General features: G+C 39.9%; 1 protein-coding gene across 2 annotated transcripts in view; it reads left to right on the top strand.

The window, feature by feature from the left end:
* The window catches only part of pcdh19 (protocadherin 19), a 557670-nt gene that overhangs the window by 319372 nt on the left and 211125 nt on the right, over positions 1 to 27173 (top strand). For both annotated transcript variants that reach the window (XM_060927625.1, XM_060927626.1), the window contains 2 exons: positions 8477 to 8535; positions 18063 to 18235. In XM_060927625.1, coding sequence (XP_060783608.1) covers positions 8477 to 8535; positions 18063 to 18235 — 232 coding nt within the window. The remainder of the gene's footprint in view (positions 1 to 8476; positions 8536 to 18062; positions 18236 to 27173) is intronic.

Here is a 27173-nt window from a genome sequence, read left to right as displayed (position 1 = left end):
GGGAGAACATACAAACTCCACTCAGAAAGGCCCCTGCTGGCCGCTGGGTTCGAACCCAGAACCTTCTTGCTGTGAGGCAACCGTGCTAACCACTACACCACCGTGCCACCCAGCGTTCATCTATAGCTGATACCACATGGACTCAGGAGTACTGTGGCAAACTGTTCTCAAGCATTACAATATAGAGTTATGTCCACAAATGCCAGTTAAAACTTTACTGTGCAATAAGCAAGCTTTATATTAATTGTGCCCAGAATCACTGTTGACTTCTCTAGGCTCGGAAGCTCTGGGATAGCTCATCACACAGTGGAAACAAATACTGTGGTTAGACAAATGAGTATTCCAGTTCTTTTTTGGAGAGAATGGATGTTGTGTGCTCCAGACCAAAGACAAGTAGGACCATCCAGACTGTTACTAGCAACAAGATCAAAAACCAGGTTCTGTCATGGTATGGGGTTGTGTCAATGCCCTCGGCAAAGGTAGCTTACACTTCTGTGATGGCAGCATTAATGCAGAAAAGTACATTGTGATTTTGGAGCAACATATGGAGCCTTCAAGATGACATCTTTTCCAGGGATACTGTATTTGAAAAAGACAATGCAATACCACATTCAGCACACATTATAAAGGCATGTCTGTGGAAGAGGGTGCCTGTCCCCTCTGTCACCAGTAGAAAATGTGTGGCGAATTTTGAAATGAAAAAAAAAAGAAGTCAATAACAACCTGTACTGTTGCACACCTTAAGATGTGTTTGCAGGAAAAATGGGACAAAATAACAAACACCTGAAATGCTTCATCACTTCAGTCTTGAAACGTTTTAAGTTTTCTAAGAAGGAATGACAACATTACAATGTGGTAAATGCTTTATCATCCTAACTTTTTTTTAAATGTGTTGCAAGAATCAAAATTATATTAAATTGCTTATTTTGAAAAAAAAATCATGAGGTAAAATCTCAAATAATGTGCTGTTGTATTGTTTTGAGTGCAATGCAGGTCAAAGATTATTTATAAAACATTATTTTTCATTTTAATTTCAATTTAAATATACAGTCCCAATGTTTTCTGATTTGGAGTTGTACATAGTAATGGGCAAGTCAAGTCAAGTTTATTTCTATAGACCTTTTAACAATAGACATTGTCACAAAGCAGCTTTACAGAATTTGAATTACTTTAAACATGAGCTAATTTTACCCCTAATCTATCCCCGATGAGCAAGCCTGTGGCAACGGTGGCAAGAAAAATCTCCCTCAGACGACATGAGGAAGAAACCTCGAGAGGAACCAGACTCAAAAGGGAACCCATCCTCATTTGGGTGACAACAGACAACGTGATTATAACATTAACAGTTTTAACATGAAGCCAGTTTCATTGATGTTATAACTCTTCAACTGATGAAAACTTGAGTGCAAAACTGTTCATGACAACTGCAGACCTAAAGTTAGCAAGTCAACTGTAGTCCTGAGCCATAAAAGCATTACTGTAAGTGTCCAGAGCATCTTCCAAGTGCGACTTTCAACTGTCCATATGGGGCCATCCTCCACAGGAGCAATGTGATGAGACTCCAACCAGACATAGGGCATCAGGATGGATCAGGCAGGTCCGAGGAGCAGAAGAGATCAGCATCTCGATCTCAGGATTGACATGTAACTCAGAGGGACAGATTGGGGGGGGGGGGGGGGGAGAAAACACAGGTTGTTAGGTATGCCCAATGTCACCTGAATAAGTAGAAACAGTATACATTTTGCGCTGAGTGCAAGCAGGGACTCCAGCAAAACTAACTATGACAGCATAACTAAAAGAGGAGAGCTAGAAGGTAACACAGGCATAAGGGAGCCCCGGGACATAAAGCAGCTAGCCACTACACTGTCAACAAACTCGAGTGAGTAAGCGAGTGGGAGACTGACAGCATCCATACATCCCAGTTTACCAAAACACTATGTCTGAGGACCCTCCAGATCTACTCCTTTACCTTATAAACACTATTAACAAAAGGCTTGACTAAACAGATATGTTTTCAGCCTAGACTTAAATGCTGAGCCTGTGTCTGAGTCCCGAACACTACTTGGAAGGCTGTTCCATAACTGTGGGGCTTTGTAAGAAAAGGCTCTGCCCCCTGATGTAGCCTTCACTATACAAGTTACCAGCAGATACTGTAGCCTGCACCTTTTGATCTAAGTAGGCATGGTGGGTCATAAAAGACCAGAAGTTCGCTCAGGTACTGTGGTGCGAGACCATTCAGTGCTTTAAAGGTCAATAGTAGTATTTTATAATCAGTACGAAATTTGATTGGGAGCCAGTACAGTGTGGATAAGACAGGGGTGATGTGATCATATTTTCTAGTTAAAACTCTCATCTGGTTTTGCAGAAACATACAACTGTGTGTCATCAGCATAACAGGGGAAACTAATATCATGTTTACGAATAATATCACCCAGAGGTAACATATAAAGAAAAAAGCAGTGGACCCTAGACAAAACCTTGTGGAACACCAAACTTTACCACAGTATGTCTAGAAAAATCACCACTTATATCAACATACTGATAGCGATCAGTTAAATAAGACCTGAGCCAGGACCTGAGCCATTATCTGTTTGAATAGATGTGTAGGTAAGGAATCTAATACACAAGTTAAGGATTTTGATGTGGAGATTAATGAAAGTAATTCAGTTTCTCTAAGGGGAGTAAAACATTCTAATTGCTGATCTGATACAGTTATATTGTTAACTACAGGGTCACTTACATTGTCTGACCTTAAATTAGTAGTTTGAATTTTTTGTTGGATATTTTCAATTTTGTCATTAAAAAAAATCATGAAGTTGTTGCTACTACAAACTGCAGGTGTGCATGTGTCTATAGTGGACTTATTCCTGGTTATTTTTGCGACAGTAGTAAATAGGAATCTAGGATTATTTTTGTTATTTTCTATTAGGGAGGAGAGATATGTTGATCTAGCAGCACTAAGAGCTTTTCTATACTTCAGGAAGCTCTCCTTCCAAGCTAATTTGAGTGCTACCAATTTTGTTTGATGCCATTTACGTTCCAATTTTTGAGTGATCTGTTTTAAAGTGCGAGTGTTATCATTATACCAGGGTGTTAATTTTTTCTCTCTGATCAGTTTCCTTTTAAGAGGAGCTACATTATCTAAAGTTTAGCGGAACGTTGACTCTAAGCATTCAGTTGCTTGATCAAGTTCTGCAGGGGCTGACAGTGACCCAATCAAAGTTGATAACTCTGGGAGATCATTTATAAAGCTCTGTGCCGTAGTTGACGTGAATGTATGTTTAATACAGTAGCATGGTGAGGTGCATATATTATTACTCAGATATATTTTGAATGAGATGAGATAATGATCTGAGATAACTTCAGACTGTGGAAGTGTGACTATATTTTCTATGTTTAACCCGAATGTTAGTATTAGATCGAGAGTGTGATCACCATTGTGGGTCGGTCCTATGACACTCTGATTAACCCCTACTGAATCTAAAATGGACACAAATGCTGTTTTCAAAGGGTCTTCTGGGTTATCAAAGTGAATATTAAAATCTCTGACAACTAAAGCTTTGTCTAAGGAAATAACCAGGTCTGAGATAATATCTGCAAATTCAGAAAGAAACTCAGAATATGGCCCCGGGGGCCTGTAAATAATAAGAAACAGAATTAACTGGGTAGACTTATTTTTTGAGGCTACATACATTATATTAGTATGAAGAACTTCAAATGTATTAAATTTATAACCAGAATTGTTATTAAAAAAATGCGGAAAAAGGAAAGCGAAAGTACAATAAAAATGAAAAGGATATTGGAAAATTTTTTGTCGAGAAAATAAAGAAGATTAGCGATTAATGCCAATACTCACGGAAAAAAGACTCATCGCAAACAACTTGGAAACCAGGAAGTACATTGCACAGAATGCACATGCACCAACTCTGTCAAGCCCGAGACCAGACCTGTTATACAGAATCAGTGGACCGTAAAATAGCATAAATGACCAATCAGAATTAAATATTCAATAAAGTTATGTAATAATGTTAATGTAAATGACTTCTTACAAATCACAGTATCTCCTTGATACAGTCTGTGGGTCTGTAGTGCAGCATCAGCATAGAAATATCAATCAGAGGCGATCCATAATTGATTAATTGCTTCCATGAAATGTATTAAAGTTTTGTAAGGTGCATATACCATTTGACTTTACTAGATATCTACTGGTGACTGAAGTTTTTTGTTTGTTTATTTGTTTGTTTATTTGTTTCCAAGATAGTGACAAGATGGTCAATATGTATAAGTTCTGTTAAAGATGGATGAATAAGACCTTTGACATTTCATTTATTTCAGGCTGAGAATGAGAACGTGATTTGTTCTGTGTTTGAGATGCTACTCAAAATTATCTTTTGTAGAGTTTAACAAGTTGCTATGCCACTTTCCAAAGGCACAAAGAAACCATTGGGTCATATTTGCAAGCTCTAAACAAAGTGATTTGACTGCAAGACTATAACACATCTATAAGATAGTATAATATAATGCCCATTTAGATCCTTAAAAAGCCACACTTGCTTTCTAGCACATTGGCTAGTTGGCTAGCAAACTCACAGTGATTTGTACATTCCGGTTAATTGGTGCCCCTTCTTCCTTTTCAACTTCATCTAACAAGCTTTCATATTTTAAGTCAAAAGTTAATATTCCTGAAAAGTAACATTTGCCATGGCCACTGGTGATGTTGCTAACACTACCTTTGTAACCTTTTCAAATAAGGAAGTGGAATTTTACCTGCAAAACACACACAAGTGGAGTGAACCATCCCAATGCTGTTATACTAAATATTGGCACTCTTGGAACGCCATTCAACCAATCAAATTAGTGGACCGGAACTAACTGTTATATAACAGAATAAGAGGGTTACATCTGCTGTCTTTCACACCCAGGAAATCTCATAATTTTATGCCTCAACTGTGACATTGAATGGTGATTATATGCACATCAGTCAAATATTTCACTTGATTTTTGCACCTCAACTCTTCTTCACATTGTTTCATTGTTCACTTTGTCAGTCCTGCGTGCTGTGGCGCATGCACCTGAAGGCGCGCCCCAGGCTGCGCATGTATTGAGCAGACTCCAGCACACACACCGTTAACGACGCTCACCTGAACTTAATTAAGGAGCTATATGTGCACCTATTTAAGGACTGTGCTGATGCACGATCAGTGCAAAGTATTACACTACATCAGTATGCATTACCAAGCCTTACTACCCATGTTTCTGATTTCCTGGTTCCTGTACCTGTTCCTCGTTCTCATTCTCACTTTGCCTCTGATATCCTGTTTGTGCCTCGCCCGACCCTTTACATGTTTAATGTTTTGGATTTAGCCTGCTGATTTGGACTGTTTGTCTGTGTCTGTTTTCATTCATGTATATATCTTCACTGTTGTGATTAAATATATACTTCTGCACATACATCCGCCTACCTTGTACCTGACACACTTCAATGGAATGGATACTACTAGTAAGCATCAAACTTGCTGTGGAACTACAGGCTGGAAGACAATGATGTAGCATACTATGACATTAATAATAACACAGACTCCCTCATAACATACATCAGTAAGATCAATGTTCAGTCATTTCCTAATCAGAAGCCCTGTGCCAGTGGTGATGTCTGTGCCAACCTAAATCATGAACTGCCACAGATATCTCTGAGACCTAGGGGACTCATAAGAAGGACAGTTACAACCTACAGAAGACCATCAAATTCACCAAATAGGGATTACAAGGACAAACCAAACTTGTGAAGTGGCCTGTACTCAGTTATGTACTACAAAGTAAGGAAATTCAGCAATGCATATTCACTAGCAGACAGTGGCGGCTCCTGAATTTTTTTTCGGGGGGGGGGAATTTTCCCCCGTTATGTCTACACGGACCGTAAATGTCCACAGGACTGAAGTAAATTGACCTAGGTAGCAAATCAATTGGCCGAACTTGTTTTTGCCTGGTAAATTCAGATATCAATATAGACAATATCTCTTCTCTCCTCCAATATCTCACTTCAATATAGACAATATCTCTCTTCTCTTCTTCCACCTTTAAACAAGTTAAAGGTGGCAAACTAAGGTAGCCTAGTAAACTAGACCCACTTGCCTAGCGGCCAAAAATATTTTTGCCTATGAGTGGCAAATATTCACATTTAGTCTGGCTTGCCAGGCTAAAACTAAGGAAGATTCATTGTGAAGCCTTCAAAGCAAAACATTTGGCATCACAATCAATTAATATTACATTACTCATTTATTTTCTCATATTATTCCAGTATTCTATAATAAGTAGACACAAATTCTTAATTATAAACATATTCTAATTTCTTCAATTCTAAAGAATGCAATTAAAGTGGCAGGATATAAATCCAAAAGTGTTTATTTAAGTTTTGAAAAAGATGAAGAAAAGCATAACCATCAAACAAACATGTGCAGCTTAATTATGTGTTTTTTTATATGGAATTGCACCATTTTAACAACAAATAATTCTAAATAAATTCTGCAGTTTTTTTTCCCCAAGAATTCCTCCAGAAGCCATGCCTTAAAAGGAAATTTAAAGTATTACAAGCATGTCAATGAACACAAAAGGCTTTAGTTATTTAGCTATATACACACAAGGTTACACAAGGTTTTGTAGTCAGTGCAACTTGGCTTAACAAGTTGGAAAAAAGGTAAGGTGCTGCTGGCTCCAATGAACACATACTGTACAATATATAAAAACTGAAAATATGCTTAATTTACACCAAGTCAGAGAGAACTTGAGGCTACTGAAATATTCCAAGCATGGCAATGTTAAACTGCCATTGGTAAAACAAAAACATGGCAATGTTAAACTGCCATTGGTAACACACACCCACACAAAAACAACTTTTGCCTAGTAAATTCAAATATCAGATATCACTGTACCGTCTGCTGTGCTACTTCCAGGGTGGAAGAGAACGCAAGGGTAGCAAAAACGAGCATTGACTACATCACAGCCAGCTAGCCAAGTTTTCCGGTGGTACCAGTTCTTGTTAAAACCTCTTGAGTAGGTCTTCTCCCCCTTCGTAGACACTTGCTTGATGTTTAAATTTGGTCTAGGAGGTCCTAGCTGTTTGATTGCCGTTTTCTCCTCATTGGTATGACGACTAAAGGGAACTTCTTTCAGAAACGCTATCGTATTGTTGCACTCAACACTCGCCGCCATCTTCTTCATAGAATGTTCACACATTTCCCGCGCAAGTTGCGTTTTCCAGCCCAGTTCAAAACCCGCCAAAATGTACTTAAAACCAATCTGGCAACACTTGCGCGGCGCAACAGGCGTATGACGTAAGCACGCTGCTTGTGCGAGCACATAAAACCCAATAGAAAATGCATTGGGAGCATGATTTTCGAAAAAAACGTATGTACCATTAGTGTCAATGGGAGATTTTGGGGCAAATCTGAACCTGACAGAAATCGCCCCAAAAGGGCGTGGCTACACCAGGCGCGACCTTAGCCTGATTGGACAATGACATTACTGTTGGTAGTAGGAGTAGATAAAAAAAAAAATCTCCCTCCCTGTTTGGGAGTGCGTCGCCCAAATCGCCCCTATTAACGAGCCGCCAATGCTAGCAGATGAGTTTAACATATACTTTTTTTTAGGTGAATCTACCCAGCTATGGATCAGAACAGTTGCATGCTAATCTTAATTTAATCATGTCCTTCAAGGCGATGAACCCATGTAGGACATTCAGAACTGATGGCATCTACAGTACATCCAGTTAGCAAAAGTCTTCACTAAAATATTTTATCTGTGCCCAAGTCTGTCAACCACCCCTTATGTTTCAAGAGGACCACCATTGTTCCAGTTTACAATAAAATATTTAAAATATTTGTGATATTAGTATAGAAAATCTCTGAAATATAAGCAGAAAAAAAAACACAACAACAATAACAACTTTATTCATCACACATACACTTGTGAAATTCCTCTCTGCATTTAACCCATCTGAAGCAGTAAACACACACATGCACACACACATACCCAGAGCAGTGGGCAGCCATGCTAACAGCACCTGGGTAGCAGTTGGGGGTAGGTGCCTCACACCTGGAGCACCCAGAGGAAACCCACGCCGATACGCGTGTTCTTCTTATGATCTTTCTGTTATCTTCTTAACTTTAGTCACTCTATTAGTCCTTTCAAGCCAAACTGTCCTCCATTTTTGAAAAATGTGGTCAGACTGAATATGGAGAAGTGAGGGTGAACAAAGATAGTGGAAGAAAGGAGAGGAAGGTGGGGGAGCAGGCTTGCTGCAGCAAAACAGACTACATGTGCTCAGAAAGAGAATGAGCTAGCCTTTGACAGCAAAAGCACTTCACAAGGGTGTTTGTGTAAATTATATTGGAAGGATGTTAACAATAATATTATTTTAATTGCTGTATAATTAAATGCATCTCTCTCTCTCTCTCTCTCTCTCTCTCTCTCTCTCCAGACAGAGAATTATTCCATTGACCCCAGCTATGTAAACAGCAGAGCACACCTCATCAAAAGGTATGATAATCTGTTGATTTTTGCAGGTGATGTCACATTGTAATCATCGTCTGATTAAAAAAAATTATATTATAAAAGACTAAGTTTTGAACATTTGTATATGGACTCAATAATAATGTATTCTATGAGCAGTTATCAGCAGCATGTATACAGTGTGTGTGTGTGTGTGTATATATATCTATCTATCTATATATATATATATATATATATATATATATATATATATATTAGTGCTGTCAAGCGATTAAAATATTTAATCGCGATTAATGTCGCGACTGTCATAGTTAACTGGCGATCAATCGCAATTTAATCGCACATTTTTGTCACATGAAAAAACATTGTAATTCTCTTAGCATAAAAAAGTGAATGGGCTTGCTTTGTACCAATGTGTTGTTTTTTTTTTATTGCAGAGCATAACACTACGGAGCCATAGAGGGGACATGGTGAATAAAAAAATAAAGCGTGGGAACGACTTATAAGGCGTGTGCACGAGATATTAATGCGCGCGCACAAGTTATAACCCGTGCGCACGCTTTGCGTTAAGGCGTGCGCTCGGGTAATTAAAAGTGAGGGGACGAGTTACTACGGCTCCGTATAACATGTCTTGTCACAGCCACTGCAAAGTTGGGCTGAAGCCGCCGATGGGAAAACGAAACCTAAGCCGAGCACCGTGGCTCTTCGTCCCGAGGCGCGGCAGCGCGAGCTGCCCGCACTGGTTCTTTGGGGGGAGGGCAGAGGACTCTGGCTGTGCAGGGCATGGCATTACAGTCTAGCTGCTATCGTTTTTCTAAGCAAAGTCTCTGTTCTGTTCCAAGTTCCTGGCAGTTTCAAAAGCTTATGAAAAACCTACATCATGTCACAGAGCGTTAATCTCGCGATAAAAAAATTATCGCCGTTAAAATTGAGTCAAGTTAACGCGATAATCATGCGACATTTTTGACAGCACTAATATATATATATATATATATATATATATATATATATATATATATATATATATATATATAATTTTTTTAATAACAATTGAGTGTCCATATCACTTAACTAATATTTGCCTTAAGAACTTTTTTCATACTACTATGAATGATTCTTTCAAATATCCTAAGTATGTATGTATTTTGCCTGTCAGAGAATATTACTATTAGTTTACAGTTTAGATCATCAGAGTACATGAAATGAACCTCACATGTAGCTGTAGAATCACTGCACACAGACAGAGAGGGAATTGTGAGATAAGAAGAAAGGTCATTTCCTTTTGTGGAAAGAAACAACAAGAATCAATGAGCCTGCTGTCCTGTAAAGACTTGACTGGCATTCCTGGGTCCACCTGGCTGCTAGAGGCTGGGCACATGGACATCCTTAATGAAAGGCTCTTCACTACCCAAGGGTGTATTGACTTCTAAATTTACACTAGGAGCTTTGTTAGCTCAGCCTGAATCGAGGCAATGGCACTTATGTAAAGGCCATTTTCACAATTTTGACTCCTGCCACAAAAGAACCAAGTGTTTTCAGAAATAAAAATATTAAAAGTACTGTCCCTACAGTAAACTAATCCCCTGGGGTGGGAGATTGGGGTGTGGAGCACAGGTGCAAAAAGACTGACAAAATCAGAGTCTGCAATTGTACCACTGCAGTGATTTCATGGCCAGCCTACGAAATGCACAGGCTGTGTATTGCTACACCCAGTGTGACTCCTGTCCTATACTGGGATTTACAGCCAGCTAAACTCTTTATGACATCACGCCCTCCAAGGAACAGGCAAAGTTGTGGTTGGACAAGATTTAATGCCAAAAATTGTGAAACTGAAACATAAAAGTACAGAAAGCATCAATTAACAACCGATACAAAATACATTAAATGAGTTGACGTGTAATGAGGAGATGGCGGATCTAGTATACACAGATCTACGGCAGAGCAGAGTGCGCGATCGCATCTCGATAGTTGTATTAACAAAATTACACAGATCGTGTCAAATGCTACGAAACAGCTTGCATTCTCATCTCATCTCATCTCATTATCTGTAGCCGCTTTATCCTGTTCTACAGGGTCACAGGCAAGCTGGAGCCTATCCCAGCTGACTACGGGCGAAAGGCGGGGTACACCCTGGACAAGTCGCCAGGTCATCACAGGGCTAACACATAGACACAGACAACCATTTACACCTACGGTCAATTTAGAGTCACCAGTTAACCTAACCTGCATATCTTTGGACTGTGGGGGAAACCAGAGCACCCGGAGGAAACCCACGCAGACACGGGGAGAACATGCAAACTCCACACAGAAAGGCCCTCGCCGGTGATGGGGCTCGAACCCGGACCTTCTTGCTGTGAGGCAACAGTGCTAACCACTACACCACCGTGCCGCCAGTTTGCATTCTAACAATGGTAAATAATAGTTTACTCACTTATATTGCCACTACAAGGGCTGCAAACAAACAGCTGGAGGAAGAGTTAGCATCTGTGTGTTAAAAACATTTCTCTCGCTAAGGAGCAGAAGAACAACAACTTCCTGTAACTAGGTATTGGCTGATACAGACTATGGGAAAAACACATAAATAAATGAACTATGTCCTCTACAGGCCTGAAAATGCAACTGCAAATGCAAATATAAACAGCTCCGACACACTCCCTGCCTGGCATCATTTTAAAATGCCACAATAACAAATTTACACAATCTAATCTCCTGGAGATAAGAGAAGGATACACTCTGAAATGGGTCTGAGGAAGGTCTTATTAGTCTTGTTGTGGGTAATCTTGACTTCCACCTTCCTGACAACTCCATCTTTATTTGGAAGAGCCTTCACTATGACTCCTGTTGGCCATTCATTTCTTTTCAGTTGCTTGTCCTTTAAAAGAACAATGTCTCCTTCCTTCATGTTTGGCCTGATGAGCTGCCATTTTTGACGACTCTGGAGCATGTTGAGGCATTCTTTCTGCCATTGAACCCAGAAAGTGTCGGCAAGAACTTGAACCCTCTTCCACTGATGTTTAAACATGTCAGCTTTGGTGAAGTCTCCAGGGGGAGGTGAGAGGGCACCAAACTTCTGGGTGAGTAGAGTTGAGGGGGTCAAGATCAGAGGAGCTTCTGGGTCAGTGGAGACAGGCACTAAAGGTCTTGCATTAATAATAGCTGTAACTTCAGCCATCAGGGTTATCAGAACCTCATAAGTCAGCTTGGAGTGGCTCGCTTGTAAGAGCATTGAATCCAGGATGCGTCGTGTAATTCCAATCATGTGCTCCCACGTGCCACCCATGCGAGATGAGTGGGGAGGATTGAACACCCATGTACATCTCTGATTGAGGAGGTAGTTGTCTACACTCATCTCACCAGGCTTTGGAGGATCCAGCTTCAGCTCCCTGGATACACCAACGAAGATGGTCCCACAGTCTGACCTCAACTGCTTAACAGTACCTCTGATCACGAAGAATCTGCAAAGTGTTTTGATGAAGCTGAAAGAACTCATAGTTTCAATCACTTCGATGTGAACAGCTCTAGTGGACATGCATGTAAACAAAATCGCCCATCTCTTACTGTTGGCTTGTCCTCCTTTAGTGCAGTGTGCAATGACTTCCCATGGTCCAAATACATCAAGGCCAACATAAGAAAATGGGGGGTCAGTCTGTAAACATTCGGCTGGCAAATCTGTCATGATTTGCTGCTCCTCTCTGCCTCATAGCTTCCTGCAAGTCACACATCTATGGATAATGCTGCTAATACACCTCTTGGCTCCTACTATCCACAAGTCACTTGCTCTGACAGCTCCCTCAGTAAAGTGCCTTCCTTGATGCTTTACAGCCACATGATGATGATGGATGAGCAATGTAGCAATGTGATGCTTGCCTGGGATCAGAAGAGGGTTGGCTTCATGATTTGACAACTTTGACTCTGCAAGGCATCCTCCTACCCACAATAGGCCATTTTCATCAATCACTGGATGAAGCTTGTGAAGAGAACTGTTGGAGGACAGATTTTGCCATGATACATTTGATTTCTTCTGAATGCACTTTGTGCTGGACACATCTGATCACTGTGTGTTCTGCTTGACTTAAAGCTTCATCTGTGAGACTTGTCTTGCAGAGGTGCCAGACTGCACAACTGGCATCTTCTCTAGATTTGATAAAGCTGTGAGAGATGTGATGAAGGTGAGCTACTGCTTTGATGAGGGATGTCCACTTAGAGAAGCGCTCAAAGCGTGCTGAACCCAAATGATTTGTAAACACTGTGGTGGCAAGCACTGTCACATTAGAGTGAATTTCAACATCTGACTGGGTTAATGAGTTCAAATGGCCTTTCTCAGGTGTTGTGCTCTCAGGCTGCAAAATAAATGCTGGACCACATAACCATGTGGTGCTGGCAAACTTCCCTGCGGCTACAGACCTAGAGCCATGATCAGCTGGGTTGTACTCTGTTGAGACATATCTCCACTGGTCTGGTAGGGAAGCTTGCTTGATTCTCTGTACACGATTGTTTACATGTATGTGAAATCTTCTGTGCTGATTGTTTATGTATCCTAACACCACTTTACTGTCAGTGTAGAATGTAGTTTTGTCTATTTTCATGTCAGTTTCTTCTGTGAGGAGCTCTGACAACTCCACAGCGAGCACCGCAGTGCAAAGCTCCAGTCTGGGAATAGTAAGCTCTGGTACTGGAGCCAGCTTGGCGTTACCCATAATGAAGCCGACTTCACTGTGTCCATCTCCATGTGTGACTTTCAGATAGGCTGCTGCAGCTATAGCTCTGACTGAAGCATCTGAGAACATACAAAGCTCAATACACTTGGCTTGTGAAATGGAGAAGGAGACATACAGTATGTGCTAGGGATATGCAGTGCCTGAAGATCCTGCAGCGACTCTTGCCAGCTTCTCCAGCCATCATACATGTCAGGGGGTAGGGGGCTATCCCACTCAAGGTCACTGTTGGAGAGCTGTCTGAGAAAAAGTCTTCTTTGATAGTTACAGGGGCAAGGAAACCTAGTGGATCAAACAAGCTGTTTACAACTGAAAGCACCACGGCGAGTGAAGGGCTTCTGGCTGTGGAACATGGAAAGTGAATGTATCAGACATGATGTTCCAACTCACCCCCAAGCTGCACTGGACAGGAAGCTCATCCGTAGAGAGATCCAGATCTTTCATTTCCTTGGCCCTGTCTTCTGGGGAAAAGGCATTCATCACCTCCACTCTGTTGGAGGCGATCTTATGGAGACACAGATTAGAGAGAGCGAGCATCTTTTGAGCTCTCTGCAGGACATTGACAGCCTCAGCTTCAGTTGGAAAGGATTTCAGGGCATCATCAACATAAAGGTACTGTTCTATGAAGTGTCATGCATCACTGCCATATACCCCTTCTGCCTCTCTTGCTGCCATTCTCAGCCCGAAGATTGCCACTGCTGGAGAGGGACTATTTCCAAAGACATGGACTCTCATGCGGTAGTCTACCACATCCTTGCTGAGATCTTTGTCTTCATACCAGAGAAAACAAAGGAAATCTCTGTGATCTTCACGAACAACAAAACAGTAAAACGTGTTCTATGTCAGCTGTTATGGCAACTGGTTCCTTTCGAAACTGGAGGAGCACGCCCAAAAGGGTGTTGTTCAAGTCGGGCCCCTTAAGCAGCACGTCGTTGAGGGACACTCCATCGAACGGTGCACTTGAGTCAAATACCACCCGAATCTTCCCAGGCTTCTGTGGGTGGTAGATGCCAAAAATGAGCAGATACCATCTCTCTTTATCCTTATCACAAGGTGGTGCAAGCTCTGCATGTTTGTTATCAATCATTTTCTGCATGAATTCGACAAAGTGGGCTCTCATGTCTTCCTTCTTGTCAAGTGTGCGGCGAAGAGACATAAGCCGCTTGTAGGCATAGGGCCTGTTGTCTGGGAGCAGACACCTGGGGCTCCTAAATGGTAATGGTGCAACCCAGCTGTTAGTCTCATCTTTGAAGACTCCTTCCATCTTCTTTAGAAAGTTTGTGTCTTCAACAGAAGGTGTGAGCTGGTTGTCGGTAACAGTGCGGCAAAAAACAGTCTCTCCTAAATTCTCTGCAGTGGGCTTGGAGTGTGGGTTTGGAGGTTGTGGCTGTTGAGGAGTCGCTTTTGTGTGACCCATCAGGCTGAAATTCTCTTTCACACTGAAATGGTTGTCACAGGGGGTGAGAAAGCTGGGGCATCCATTATCTAACATGTGTTTTTAGAGCAGTCACTTCAGTTGGCTTGTGAGCATTGCCGAGGCACACATCACTGATGATAACCCAGCCCAGGTCAAGCTTCTGTGCATATGGGTCATTGTGTCTGCCATTCAACTGTTTTCTCACCTTGTGAGCTCTCAGAAGGTTCTGTCCAATGAGCAGGAGGATGTCAACATCTGGGTCGAGGGGGGGTATCTCAGCAGTGATTGACCTCAGATGGTGGTGGTGATGTGCGGCTTCAGGGGTAGGTATTTATTCCCTGTTATTAGGGATGGCATTGCATTCAATGAGTACAGGGAGAGGAAAGTTCATTTTCCTGTCTGCTGACTCCACTGTATAACCACAAGCTCTTCTACCTGATGTTTCTGTTATGCCAGCACAAGTCTTCAGGGTGTATGGTTCTACTGTGCCCTGGATGTCAAACATATCAAAAACTCAGTCTTTGCAAGGGACAGATTACTTTGATCATCTACGATTGCGTACACCCTCTTGATGTTATGTTGCTGACCTTCTGGAAAGACGGCAAATCTTGGAGCAGGATTTTCCTGAGATTCCATTTCTACATACCTCTGTGCAGGTGGCCATAACATCTGGGTTTGATGAGCTCACACTCTCCCTGCCATGCTCTTTAGAAGAAGAGAGGGGCTTGGGTGTATGTGTTGGTGGGCCAGGGTGGAGAGCTGCCAGGTGCCTCTCACCGTCACACTCCACACACTTAATGGTGACATTACAATCTTTGCCTGATGACTGGTGAATGCAAGGCAACGATAGCAGATGTTATTGTCTTTGATGAATTTCTTTCTGTCTTCAAATAGCATAGTTCGGAAACCTCTGCATCTTTTCAGTGGGTGTGGTTTGTGATATATGGGACATTGCCTGCTTATATCTTCAGCTGCATTTTTAACTGCTGTGGTTACATCTGTTGACACGTCTGTCTTGTGCACTGTTACTGATGGCCTTGTGTTGTAATTACCTGGGAGCCTCTCTTTCTTGGAACTGATAGAGGAGAGATGAGCTGTGGTGAAGCTTGTGTCATTCCTTGCTCTAGCCTCTTTCCTCACAAACTCAGAAAAGAAAGAGAAAGGTGGGAAGGCAACATTATAGTCTTCTTTAAACCTTGACCCAACTGCTGTCCATTTTTCCTGAAGGTGAAAGGGTAGCTTTTCCACAATTGGACTCACTCCCCTGGCTGTGTCAAAGTAACTTAAACCAGGTAAGTATCCATCTAGCTTTGCAGCTTCCAGTTCACAGAGCAGGTCGGATAGCTCACGGAGCTTGCGAGGTTCTTTGCTGGAGAGCTTTGGAAAGTTTTCTATCCTGGAAAACAGGGCTCTTTCTATTGCTTCTGATGAACCATAGCATTCTTCTAGTCTTGTCCAGATCATACTTAGACCAGCAGATGGGCGACATATGTTGACTGCTTTCATCCTTTTAGCATGTTCAGAGGACTCAGGGCCCAGCCACTTGATGAGCAGGTTTATTTTTACTGGCAGTGAGTCCAAGATCTGCAATGGTACTCTGAAACATGGTCTTCCAGCTCAGGTAGCTTTCTGGTTGGTCATGAAACTTAGTCAGTCCTCCAGTCACAAGCTGACTCTTTGCTAAGAACCTTGCGGGGTCACTGGCAGCATTGTCAGTAGCTGTGTGGTTCACACTAAACCTATGCTGTGGCTGTGACACATTGTGGGGAAGACTTTGTTGAACTACATCTCTTTGCAGTGTTGGTTTACTGTCATCTAGTGGTGAGAAGTGGTGACAATTTGGTTCTTGTTGAAAAGGTGTGAATGTTGGTGAAGGTTTCACTTGTTTCTGCTGATAGGTGGTGTCATCATGCTGCATAAACATGTCTTTCTGACTTTGAGGAAGTTCAGTGTGGTCGTGTTTATTTATGTAATCAGTCACTTTCTGCTCTGGGGTTGCCTGAGTAGGCAAGAACTCAAACTCACCACTTTGCTCTGCAGCGTCGAGCTGAGCAGCAGCAAACTCCATCACCTCTGCTTTGGCCATGGTAGCGTCAGCCTCTTTCTGGAGCTCAAGTACATCAAGAGTTGCTTCTAAGTGAGCCTTTTTGACCTTGATGCTCATTTCTTTCTTAGCATAGGCTAATCTGGCTTTAGCAGCCTGTGCTTCCGCTTGTGCATTTGCTGCTGCCATACTTGCTCTACTTGATGTAGCTGATCTTCTCGAAGCTCCTGGTGATGATCTAACAGTCAGCCTTCCTGAAGATTTTGAGGACTTTAAGGAGTGAGCAGAGAGTGAGCTGGTCTCCTCACAATCTTGACCTTGAGTCTTCAATGTCTCCATTATGCTTGGCTGAGAAGAGCTGGTGAAGGTGAGTGTGTATCTGTCACTGGCTCTCTAGTCAATGTCCAACAGTTTGTTGACATCCCTCGCTGAGTGCTATAATTTCACTGTACTGCTACACCCAGTGTGACTCCTGTCCTATACTGGGATTCACAGCCATCTAAACTCTTTATGACATCACGCCCTCCAAGGAACAGACAAAGTTGTGGTTGGACAGGATTTAATGCCAAAAATTGTGAAACTGAAACATAAAGTACAGAAAGCATCAATTAACAACCAATACAAAATATATTAAATGAGTTGACATGTAATGAGGAGATGGCGGATCTAGTATACACAGATCTATGGCAGAGCAGAGTGTGCGATCGCATCTCGATAGTTGTATTAACAAAATTACACAGATCGTGTCAAATGCTACAAAACAGTTTGCATTCTAACAATGGTAAATAACAGTTTACTCGCTTATATTGCCACTACAAGGGCTGCAAACAAACAGCTGGAGGAAGAGTTAGCATCTGTGTGCTAAAAACATTTCTCTCGCTAAGGAGCAGAAGAACAACAACTTCCTGTAACTAGGTATTGGTTGACACAGACTATGGGAAAAACACATAAATAAAGAAACTATGCCCTCTACAGGCCTGAAAATGCAACTGTAAATGCAAATATAAACAGTTCCAACACAGGCTGCTTTCGGCTTTTTCTGTCACCCACCCATTCTTTGGAGTAGGACCGTGCGTGCGTGCGTGTGTGTGTGCATACAGTGAAATGGGAGATGCTATTAAATTAGAGGAAAGCAGGCTTGTTCACTACAGCGGTCACCTGCCATCTTTTTCCACCATTTCTAACATAGCTGCTCAATTCCTCTGACATAAAGCAATATTTATTATTATCAGTTCCTCTGACATAAGACAGTTTTTATGATTATCAGAGTTAGTGGTGATTTTAAATACTGAAAATATTGTACAGACTTAACAGAGAAGTCAGATTTATCAAAATGTAACAGCAAAATTGAAAACTTTGTCTCTCTTCTTCCTTTTAGTACATCAACATTTAAGGATATGGAGGGTAACAGCCTAAAGGACAGTGGTCATGAAGAAAGTGACCAGACAGACAGTGAGCATGATGTACAGAGGGGCCACTATGCTGACACAGCTGTGAACGATGTACTCAATATGACTGTGCCTCCGAACAGCTGCCAGCTATCAGATCAAGGTATGAGTGTGTGCAAGAAAGTACAAGCAAGAAAAAAAGATTGACTACTGGGGAGGGGCAGAGGGTAGTAAAGAGGCAGTTCAATATGAGCACACCTCTTTACACTTCTCTATACTGATGTTAGATCAGGTCCTCAGACATGAGATTGTAACATACAATGGCCTGCTCTTTGAAGTTGCTTTATTAATGTAGCAGGAGCTTGCTCTGAACCCAGCCCAGCCTTTGATACATGAACAGTAGCAATATTGATGTTAGAAACTGGCTCTGGACTGGCCTGAATGCCAGTAATTAGGCTGGCAAAGGCTGAAGGTTGGAGATCTACATTTCTTGCATTATTCATATGGCTCACTTAGCAGGGAATTGATGTTGATGTGTCTTTTTGACTTCTACTTAGGAGGATATCTGTTTGCTGAGCAAGAGTTAGTAGGGGTCATATTTGCTCTCAGTTCCTGCCACTCACTTATGCCACTCACAAGTGACAAGGAGCAGCACTGCAGTGAAAAAGAGGGGGCTTTGATACCAAAGTCAGGGTTCTCAGCTGTTTAATTACTTGACTGCTTTGCAATGTCACATAAAACATGCCCTTGATTACTGTGACTAGAAGCATCAGAATGTCTGCTTTTGTAAACCAACAGGCTTAAGCTGTTCCATGACTTACAGGAATTACTTGACACTTGGTTAGGAAAGTGAGAATGGAATTAAAAATGTTTGTCGAGAAGGTACTGAGGCCAAATAGATAGGCCTGGCTCTGCCCTCCCTGTAACTGCCTTCTGCACTTGTTGCCATCATATTAAATTTGCCTGCGGAAAACTTGGCTAATGAGAGTGGAAAAAGAGAGAGAGAGTGCTCCAAACCAAAAAAAAGATTGTTAGATTGTAAATTGTGCTGGATAACATGCCACATATCATATTCTAGATGGTTAATTAACCAGTACTTTTCAAAAAAGCCTTCTGAAGGAAAGTTTTTTATGGTCAGATGAGACACAAATTAAGTTGTTTGGCTACAATGACCAGAGGTACAAAGGGACACTGTACCAATTGTTAAGCATGGTGGTGGTAGTATCGTGCTCTGGGGCTGTTTTGCTGCTGCTGGAACTGGTGCACTGCACAAAGTGGATGGAATTATAAAGGAGGACTACTCAGAATTCTTCAGCACAACTTCAAACCATTATAAACTTGGACACAATTGGGTGTTACAACAGGATAATAACCCCAAATACACATCAAAGCTGGTTGTGGAATGGAGAAAACAGGCTAACTTTAAAGTTTAAAACAAGTCCTGACCTCAGCCCTATCAAATATGTGTGGCCTTTGCTTAAAAGTGAGGTCTCTGCCATGAAACAGACAAAATTAATTGAACTCTTGAAGCATCTGATCAAGGTGGAACTTGCCAATGGACATTTGACCAAATATTAGGTGTGTGTGTGTGTGTGTGTGTGTGTGTGTGTGTGTGTGTGTGTGTGTGTAATTTTGACGCTCTGTTGATTTCATAAGACTCAAAATAAATTAAACCTTCTCCACCAAATTCTTAGTTTTTTTTCTATTAGGCAAGGCAAGGCAAGTTTATTTATATAGCACATTTCATACACAATGGCAGTTCAATGTGCTTTACAGAAGCAAAAACAAAAACAGTAAACAATAGAGAAATAAAATTACATAAAATAATTTTATTTTTATTCTAAAACAATTAATTAAAAGAATTAAAAGAATTAAAAGGAAATAATATGAATTAAACAATAGTAGAAATAAAATAATAAAATGATAAAATGCCAAAAAGAAAAAAGGAGAAAAAGAAAAAGAAACCAGCGGAATAAAATAGAATAAAATTAAAGTACATTTAAAACATGCAGAGAAAGTAAAGATTATAAAAAATGTTAAAATATTAATTATTTAACAGAAAGCATCTGAAAACAGCTTGGTCTTTAACCTAGATTTGAAGCTGCCAACAGCAGGAGCATTTTTAATGTCCTCTGGCAGTTGGTTCCATAGATGTACTGCATAGTAGCTAAAAGCTGCTTCACCACACTTTGTTTTAACAACTGGTTTTAATAGTAAATTTTTCTGTTGCAATCTGGTAGATCTGATTGGGTTAGGCCGCTGCAACATATCAGAGAGGTAATTGGGCCCTGTACCATTTAGAGATTTGTATACCAGCAGCAATACTTTAAAGTCAATTCTGTAGCTTACTGGAAGCCAGTGAAGGGACCTTAGAATTGGAGTAATGTACTCTGTTCTTTTTGTTCGTGTGAGAACCCTTGCCGCTGCATTTTGAACCAGCTGAAGTTGTTTGATGGTCTTTTTTGGCAAGCCTGTGAAAAGGCCATTGCAGTAATCAACCCTACTAGAGATGAAGGCATGTATTAGTTTTTCCAGATCATTTTTTGACATAAGTCCTCTTAGTTTGGAAATGTTTTTTAGGTGATAAAATGCCGTTTTAGTGATTGCTTTCATGTGACTGTCAAAGTTTAGCTCGCTGTCAATGAAAACACCAAGATTTTTAACCATTTCTTTAGTTTTAATCACTTTTGTGTCAAGAATAGTGGTAATCCTGAGTCTTTCGTCTTTTTTTCCAAATAGAATTACTTCTGTTTTATCTGTGTTCAGCTGAAGAAAATTTTGTGACATCCAGCTATTGATTTGATCGATACACTGGTAGAGACATTCAAGGGGGGGCATAGTCATTAGGTGATAGAGCAAAATAAATTTGGGTATCATCTGCATAGCAGTGATACAAAATTGAATTTTTATTGATAATTTGCCCAAGTGGGAGCATATAAAGGTTGAAAAGTAATGGTCCAAGAATCGACCCCTGGGGGACACCACAGGTCAAGGGCATTGACGTTGAGGAACAATTTCCCAGGGTAACAAAGAAGCTTCTATCTTTTAAGTATGATTTTAACCAATTGATAACTTTACCAGTCAATCCAACCCAGTGTTCAAGTCGATATAGCAGTATGTTGTGATCAACAGTATCAAAAGCTGCACTGAGGTCCAGTCATACCAGGACTGATATTTTGCCTGCATCAGTATTAAGACGTATGTCATTTATAACTTTAATCAGCGCTGTTTCAGTGCTATGATTGGCACGAAATCCTGACTGAAAATTATCAAAACGGCTGTTTGATATCAAGAAGGCAGTTAATTGATTGAAGACAATTTTTTCCAGGATTTTCCCGATGAATGGTAGATTTGATATTGGCCTGTAGTTATTTAACACTGAAGGATCCAGATTATTTTTTTTAAGAAGGGGCTTTACAACAGCTTTTTTTAGGGACACAGGAACAACACCAGTCTCCAAGGATGTATTTATAATTTGAAGCACATCTGTAATTATAAGATGAAGAACAGACTTAAAAAAAGTTGGTGGGCAGAATGTCCAGTTCAGATGTTGAAGAACTGAGATTTTGTACAGTTTTTTCAAGAGTCTCATAATCAATTAAACAAAATTCTGACATTGTGTTAAAGTTATCTATCTGTGTCATTGGTGATTGCAGTTTTTCAATTTTTTGCAACTGAGATATATTATGAGAAATATTCTGCCTTATTTTATCAATTTTATCTTTGAAAAAAGATGCAAACTCATTGCATTTATTAACTGATAGAAGTTCAGGTGCTAATTGTGGTGGGGCATTAGTTAGCTTCTCTACTGTTGAAAATAGCACACGGGCATTGTTCATATTCCTGCTGATGATGTTGGAGAAGAAAGACTGTCTTGCTTTACGAATTTCATAATTATAATTACAAAGCATCTCTTTATGGATTTGATAATGGATGTGAAGTTTAGATTTGTGCCATTTTCTTTCAGTCTTTCTACATTCTCTCTTTAGCAGTTTAACAGCCGGGTACTGCTTCCATGGTGCTTTCTGCTTATCATTGACTCTTTTTATTTTGAATGGAGCAATATCATCCATAATTTGGGTCATATTTAAATTAAAAAATTCCAATAAATCATCTACAGAGTCTGACATTTTGGTTGAGTTCTGAGAGAGAGCTTGCTCAAAAAGAACACGTGTTGTCATTTATGACTCTCCTACCTATAGTCGTTGAGCTATTCTGAATGTGAGGAGACATAGAAACTTCAAAGAAAACACAGAAATGATCAGATAAGGCCAGGTCAACAACAGTATTAGAAACAGTAAGACCCTTTGTGATGACGAGGTCAAGAGTATGACCACGAGAGTGGGTCGGTCCCTGTACATGTTGTACCAGGTTAAAGTTATCAATAATTGCAAATAGTTCTTTGGCATAAATGTTATCAGTATTATCTACATGCAAGTTAAAATCCCCAGATATAATAAGACAATCAAACTCTAAGCAAATGACTGATAACAGTTCACCAAACTCTTCAAGAAAGACTTTGGCTGAATGTCTCGGAGGCCTATAAATAGTTAATAGTAATATGTTAGGAGAGCATGTAACAAGTGCACATAAGTGTTCAAAGGACGTAAAATCACCAAGTGAGGATTGTTTACATTGAAAAGAGACTTTGAATATATTTGCGATCCCTCCACCTTTCCCTTGTCGGGTAACATTCAAAAAATTAAAATTTGGGGGAGCTGCTTCGATAAGGGTGATAGCACTATTTGCTTGATCCAGCCAGGTTTCAGTTAGAAGCAAAAAATCAAGATTGTGTTTACAAATAAGATCATTAATTAAAAATGACTTGTTTAAAAGTGATCTAATGTTCAGAAGAGCTAGCTTTACAGAAATTCTAGAAGCAATATTTGGTTGTGCACTCTGATGCTGTTTTAAAACAGGAAGGAGATTAGATTGGTTCACCCTCAGGGTTAAATGTGCTCTATGTTTTCTGTTTCTTATCAACTCAGGAATAGTGTCAACATCGGGTCCCAGCTTTTTTTCAACATTACATCCATTTGCAGGGACCCAGAGTACATCAAACAAGACTTTCTAAATGTTCCATTTGGTTTGAGAGTGAAAGGATTGAAGATGACATGTATCTTTTGGATGGTGAAAAAGATTTGTAGCCAGCTGAAAGTCCTGGACGAACACAATTTTGATGAACTGGATACACTGCTTGTCACGACAGATTTGGGCTGGAAAAGGAAAGTGTAGCCATTGGGAGCAATTTTTTCATGCTATTTGGGAAATCCATCTGAGGAGAAGTGGAGTCGTCTGTCCTTGAATGTTGGGAGGCCTGCAAGTCAGATGTTTGTGTGTCCTTGATGACGACTTGCAAAGATGATTGTTTAGGCTTTGTAACTATGTCAGTCTGCGACATCTTATCAACTGTTTTCCTCGGTGCTGGCTGAGAAAAGATTGCAAGTTTGTAGTGGTCTGCTAAGACTTTGGCTCCAATCCAGCTGAGTTCAGTGCTATTTGGCTTGTAAAATTCTTTGCGATTCCAAAAAAGGTTAAAATTGTCTATGAAATTCATACCAAATGAAGAACAAGTTTTTCCAAGCCAGGTGTTAAGACTGAAGAGTCAAGAAAAAGCAAAACTTCCTCTCGCTGGGAGTGGGCCACTGATAAAAGATTGAATTCCAGTCTTATAGAGCTCAGAAAAAAGTTTTCTGAAATCATCTTGGACAAACAGCTGTTCTCTGAAAACATAATTTGCTCCCACATGCACAACGATACGTTTAATAGTTTTATGCTCGGACATGAGTTTCAAAATGCTGTCTTTGGTGTCAGAGATGGATGCATTTGGAAGACAACAAATAATCATCTCATAACCTTTTAATTGTCTTACAGTGGAATCACCAAGGTTGTGGGATCAGGTGGTGTTACGAGCTGCTTTTTGCCTCTTCTCACAGCTCTTCGATCTTGGTGTGATCTCTTTTTACTATGTGTTTGTCCGCTTGACAAATCCTCTTCCACATCCCTGAGGCATTCAAATTTGTTCTGAAGCCTTATGGGCTGTGGATTTTCCATAGGATTGTAGATCCTATTGTAATTTGTAGAACGAGCTGGTGTTGAAGTAATTACTCTTCTGTTTTTGTTTTTTGGCTTAGCACCCATCATTTGCCAGTTTTCAGTACTTACAGGTTGAGTTATGAATTCTTTCACTTGGTCTGCAATGTCCTCAGTCTGTCGGAGTGCAATCTCTGCATTCTCAGCCACTGTTTCAGTACTCCTTTCCTGAGATATCGCTTTTAATTCGTCCGTCTTTGGCAGAGCATTAATCTTTGATTCCAGAATAGAAATCCTCTGTTCTAATTCCATGCATTTTCTGCAGGATTTTTTGCTTCCTGGCATTTAAAAAAAAATAGTGGAAATTAAATTAAAATTAAATTAAAAGCTTATAAAGATAAAAAATAAAAAATAAAATAGTGGAAATTCAATGAGAAAGTAAAGTATAGAAATAAAGATTAAGAAAGCAGGAGCAAAGCAAAGAAGCATCCTACTCGCTTGAGTAGGAGGAGCATATATTAAAGATATATGTTGTACAACCATTCTGCCACAGAAAAAGAACTGTTCAAAGAAAATCACTGAAATTCCAATATTGCCATAACATTCAAATCCATGATCACATTCATGTCCATATATGTAAACCTCTTACCTCAACTGTAAATAACAGATACTGGTATAATTTTCTAAATATAGTCCTATGTGTTTTACATTTCATTTGAATATTGTAATTAAAAGTCATCATTTTCTATAATTATTTCTGTCTTTTGTAAAATAAAAGTGCATTAAAACAAACAAACAAACAAACCAGCTCATACTCCCTACTATGCATCTGTCATGACACATGACCCTCTGACTGTCTTTTCAATATCTCATCAATCCTCAGTGATGCAATAATATTTGGCTGCAGTGATGTTAGCATTTAGTTAAATCAGGCTGAAACAAGAGAAAAAGTGCTGAAGATTTGTAAATATAACCTATACTTTAGGTTTTATACAATTATTCGAATGGTATAAATCAATAAAACTATGTAGAAAATTCATTTATTTCAGATGCTAGAATCTGAAATCTGAGAGTCAGATCCAGTGACTGGGAAGGCCACTGAAGTTGAACTCATTGTCGTCATGTTCATGAAACTAGTTTGAGACTACTTTTGCTTTGTGACATGGTGCAACATCATGCTGGAAGTTAGAATGCCAATAGAAGTTGGGTAACTTGTAGCCATCAAGAGATGCACATGGTCAGCAACAATACTGAAATAGGCTGTGGCATTCAAGCAATGAGTGATTGGTATTATCAGGCCTAAAATGTGCCAAGAAAACATTCTCCACACACTTCACCACACCCCCTCCACCAGCCTGGATTTTTGACACAAAGCAGGTTGGGTTCAGAATTTGTACTGTTAGTGCCAAATTCTGAACCTACCATTGTCATCAAAATACTCTCAAGCAAGAATACTCCAAGGTCAAAGAGTTTGCAGAAAAGTTAGACGTTTGTTAAATCAATAACAAAAGCCAAGTCAGTCTGCAGAGTGATCTGACTCAAAATCACAAAGTTCTGATTTTATACAGTTTCAAAATAACACAGTGTATGCAAATAATCTCAGTGGTTAACATGTCATGTCATACTTCTTCAATATTTTCTATTGGGCAGTACCTCTCACACTTCTCATATTTTGAATCATCCAGGCCAAATTTTCCAGTATGAATGGTCAATTCAGGAAGAATCAAAACATATGATAAGAAGTGATACGTTGTGAACAACACAGTACTCAGAGTGTGCAATACATGATTCAAAATGACTGGAATCAAATCACCTTAAAGATGGATACCGGCTGCAGGTGCTAATGAACACAACATAAGAACAATACACCATTCAGAATGACTTGCAATAGTTGATAAAATGTGTTGCATTAGCGTGCAAAACATTCTGGCATATGAATTGCATAACTGAGAATGAACAATTGCTTGATTCAACATGGCCTTGGCTACCTCATTACAACATATGATAACACTGCAGATGCTGGAGTGAGAATAATACACTTTTTAAATAGGCCTGTGATTTAGCAGCAAACAACCTTTCAGTACAAGCAATCTCACTGTCTTTAATTTATTTACTTGTTTACTGTAATTATGGTAATTCATAAATCAATTTATTAATACTTTGAATATAATCAAGTTCATTCACTCTTTAATCAATGTAATTGGCTTTGAATCAATATACAATCAACACAAGACAAATCAGTGTACGGTATGTGTGTGATTACTTCAATGTATATGTGTGTAGTTACATATTGTGGTGGAAAAAGTAATAATTTAACAGGTTAATAATTTAACCTTGAGACTGTTAGAAGAAAGCAAGCAGAAATCCGACTTTATTATACTCTTTCAAGAGTAGTGAATCCCAGAACGTTTCACTCAGAGAAGCCATTACTGTTTTTCATGCACACTTTTTAATACAGTCCCAAAAACATGATTTGCATCTCAGATATCTTCTTAATGTCAGGGTGTTCGGCCTCGACATTCTCTCTATCGCTACCTCACTATCCTTGTTATCTTTACACATACTCATGCTTATGATAACCTTGCAGAACAGAACAGTGTGACACACCTTACCTTATATAAACATGAGACAGTGTCTCTGTAACATGACTTCTCTAAAAATCACTATTCTGCAATTTTCCTCTACACATTCCCCCTTTTATCAATTCTTTGATAACTATAATAAAGCAAAAGACTTTCCCTGAAACATATTTTCTGTCCTTGTCTCTCCTATACAGGTTTTCAACAGGCACCTTATTAGCCAGGAAATAGAAATGACTACACTCCTGTTTTTGTGAGACATAGGCATCTTTACACAAATACCAAGTGGACAGATAGAAAAATATGCAGATTTACATTATGCAAGTTAAACATAGCTATCATGTTATTTCTTCAGCCAGCAATAAGCATAAGCAAAAATATCTATAGTTCATAATTGTTCACATTCGAAAAAGGGGGTTATGATTCTCATATGGGCTCAGAGGCCAGTCAAGGAGCTCCTCTGGATACATCTTCCCCATCTGGTAACTT

The sequence above is a fragment of the Neoarius graeffei genome, chromosome 8 (assembly GCF_027579695.1).
Source record: "Neoarius graeffei isolate fNeoGra1 chromosome 8, fNeoGra1.pri, whole genome shotgun sequence".
Lineage (NCBI taxonomy): Eukaryota > Metazoa > Chordata > Actinopteri > Siluriformes > Ariidae > Neoarius > Neoarius graeffei.
This window is presented reverse-complemented; position numbering and strand designations above follow the sequence as displayed.